This window comes from Octopus bimaculoides, chromosome 25 (assembly GCF_001194135.2).
Source record: "Octopus bimaculoides isolate UCB-OBI-ISO-001 chromosome 25, ASM119413v2, whole genome shotgun sequence".
Classification (NCBI taxonomy): Eukaryota; Metazoa; Mollusca; class Cephalopoda; order Octopoda; family Octopodidae; genus Octopus; species Octopus bimaculoides.
The window spans coordinates 26,092,214-26,095,023 of NC_069005.1; the positions used below are offsets into that span (position 1 = coordinate 26,092,214).

Sequence of the window (2,810 nt, forward strand, 5' to 3'; positions counted from 1 at the left end):
CACCACCATCACCAACACCACCTCATACCAGCAGCTGCACCACCACCACCACCAGCACCACCACCCCATACCACCTCATACCAGCACCACCAGCATCACCACCATGATGTAAATCACAACACCACATAACTGAATCAGTGCAATACCACACAGATACAACCATCATACCATTGTCACCAGTAACTTTGCAACCCTTTTGTTACCAAATTCCTATTGAAACACATTGCTTTTGTTTCGACTAATTCAGAAAATAATGGAGAATTTGGTAAAAGAACTGTCATTTATTGTGCTGGTGTTTGGAACATAAATTGATTTTAAAATTTTGGCACAAGGCCAGCAATTTTAGGGGAGGGGGTAAGATGATTATATCGATCCCAGTACGCAACTGGTACTTATTTTATTCACCCTGAAAGGATGAAAGGCAAAGTTGACCTTGGCGGAATTTGAACTCAGAACATAAAGACAGACGAAATACCTGCTAAGAATTTTGCCTGATGTGTTAACAATTTTTTTCTACTCTAGACTTGAAATTTTTGGGGAGAGGGCCAGTCGATTAGATCGACCCCAGTATGCAAGTGGTACTTATTTTATCGATCCCAAAAGGATGAAAGGCAAAGTCGACCTTGGCGGAATTTGAACTCAGAACATAGCGGCAGATGAAATACCGCTAAGCATTTCGCCCAGCGTGCTAAAGATTCTGCCAACTTGCCACCTTATTTTGGAATATAAATTAAGACAAAGTCTGGAGGATAGGTTTTAATTTAAATCAATTTAACACAAGATGCTTGTGTCCTGAAATCAAGGGTGGTTTTAAATAGGTTGGTACCAAAAGGGGTTAATTTATCAAATACTCTCCTCTAGACAGGAGCAGCATCTCAATGACTTCATCATCATCATCATCATCGTTGTTTAACGTCCGCTTTCCATGCTAGCATGGGTTGGACGATTTGACTGAGGACTGGTGTAACCAGATGGCTACACCAGGCTCCAATCTGATTTGGCAGAGTTTCTACAGCTGGATGCCCTTCCTAATGCCAATTTGTAATTTGAGATATATCTTGGATATTAAGTGGACCAACTACATCACCAATACCAAAGTCCTCAACGGCGCTAAGACACTCAGGGTACTCACTCTACTCCAGCAGCGCCATCTGCGCTGGCTCGGTCGTGTACATTGCATGCCGGGTGTATGGGGAATTGGCCACCGGCACGAGAGCACGGGGATGACCTCACCGTCGTTTCAAAGATGTCTGCAAGAGAGATATGAAGTCGCTTGATCTGGACGTCCTGAGATGGGAGGAGGTCGCAAATGATCGCCCACGCTGGAGACAAATACTGCGAAAGGGGATGAAGTGAGGGGAAGAGAAACAGGAACTTGCCAACCAAAGAAAAGCGCCCTCAATGGAAGAAAAAAACCCAATAGTGCCGATGGAGAGCTTCTTCAAATGCAGTCGTTGTAAGCGAGACTGCCACCCACGTGTGGGCTGTGTGGCCACAACAGACACTGCATCACCACCAGCAGCTGACACAATTTCTTTGGGTGCTACAGATCCAGGGTTTTTTGAGACTAATGAATGTTTAGTACTACTTTCACTGGCACTCCGTCGGTTACGACGACAAGAGTGCCAGTCGATCCGATCAATGGAACAGCCTACTCGTGAAATTAAAGTGGAAGGAGCTGAACACTCCACAGACATGCGTACCCTCTGATGCAGTTCTTGGGGAGATTCAGCAAGACACAAGATGCGACTAGGCTGGCCCCTTTGAATTACTGGTACAACTCATTTTTGCCAGCTGATTGAACTGGAGCAAATGTGAAATAAAGTGTCTTGCTCAAGGACACAACGCATCGCCGGGAATTGGACTTTATAACCTTACAATCATGAACTGAATACCCTAACCACCACCACCACCACCACTACTGCTACTACTACTACTACTACTACTACTACTACTACTACTACTACTACTACCACCACCATTACTACTACTACTACAACTAACACCTTTACTAACTACTGCTGCTGCTGCTACTACTACTACTACTACCCACACCTTTACTACTACTACTACTACTGCTGCTGCTGCTACTACTACTAACATGATTACTACTACTACCAACACTTTTACTGACTACTGCTGCTACTACTACTACTACTACTACCTTTACTACTACTACTGCTGCTTCTGCTACTGCTACTATCACCATTACTACTACTACTACTACTACCTTTACTACTACTACTGCTGCTTCTGCTACTGCTACTATCACCATTACTACTACTACTACCACCACCACCACCACCACCACCACCACCACTACTATCAAATAAAGAAGCAAGGCAAGGCAAAGATGTTTGGAAGTGAAGAAATGCGTTCTTACCTGGGATTAGCTCGGAAAGGACAGTAACCACATTTGAAAGCAGGGGGTTTGTGTGAGTAAGTATGGGAGTTGAAGGTAGTCCGATTGGTGCTTCGGTACGAACATATTGTACAGGTAAAGGTGTACTGCATGAGGTTCTCGTCAAACTCCCTCACACACATCTCCTCCATTCTGGTGTTTATAGTTATCAGTGAGTCGGGCATGGCTTTCCTTGTACTGCTGCTGCCGCCGCCGCCGCTACTATTGTTGTTGCTGCTGCTGCTGCTGCTGCTGCTACTACTGGCTTGGCTTGGACGGTTCTTATCTCTGCTGCCTTTCACCAACGACATGATACTAGTGCCACTCTTCGCTTCACCCGACCAATAGTAGCTTCGCTGGCCGCCTCTGCTGCTGCTGTTGCTGTTGCCGCTGCTGCTACTCTCGTACG

The 2,810-nt window shown here is 45.4% G+C and overlaps 1 protein-coding gene across 1 annotated transcript in view; it reads right to left on the minus strand.

Moving 5' to 3' along the window:
* LOC128250776 (protein PFC0760c-like) overlaps positions 1-2,804 on the minus strand; it is an 8,464-nt gene extending 5,660 nt beyond the window's left edge. Inside the window, exon 1 of the mRNA XM_052976677.1 lies at positions 2,384-2,804. Within this exon, the coding sequence (XP_052832637.1) occupies positions 2,384-2,712 (329 nt within the window). The 5' untranslated portion in view covers positions 2,713-2,804. The remainder of the gene's footprint in view (positions 1-2,383) is intronic.
* Positions 2,805-2,810: the final 6 nt, after the last annotated feature.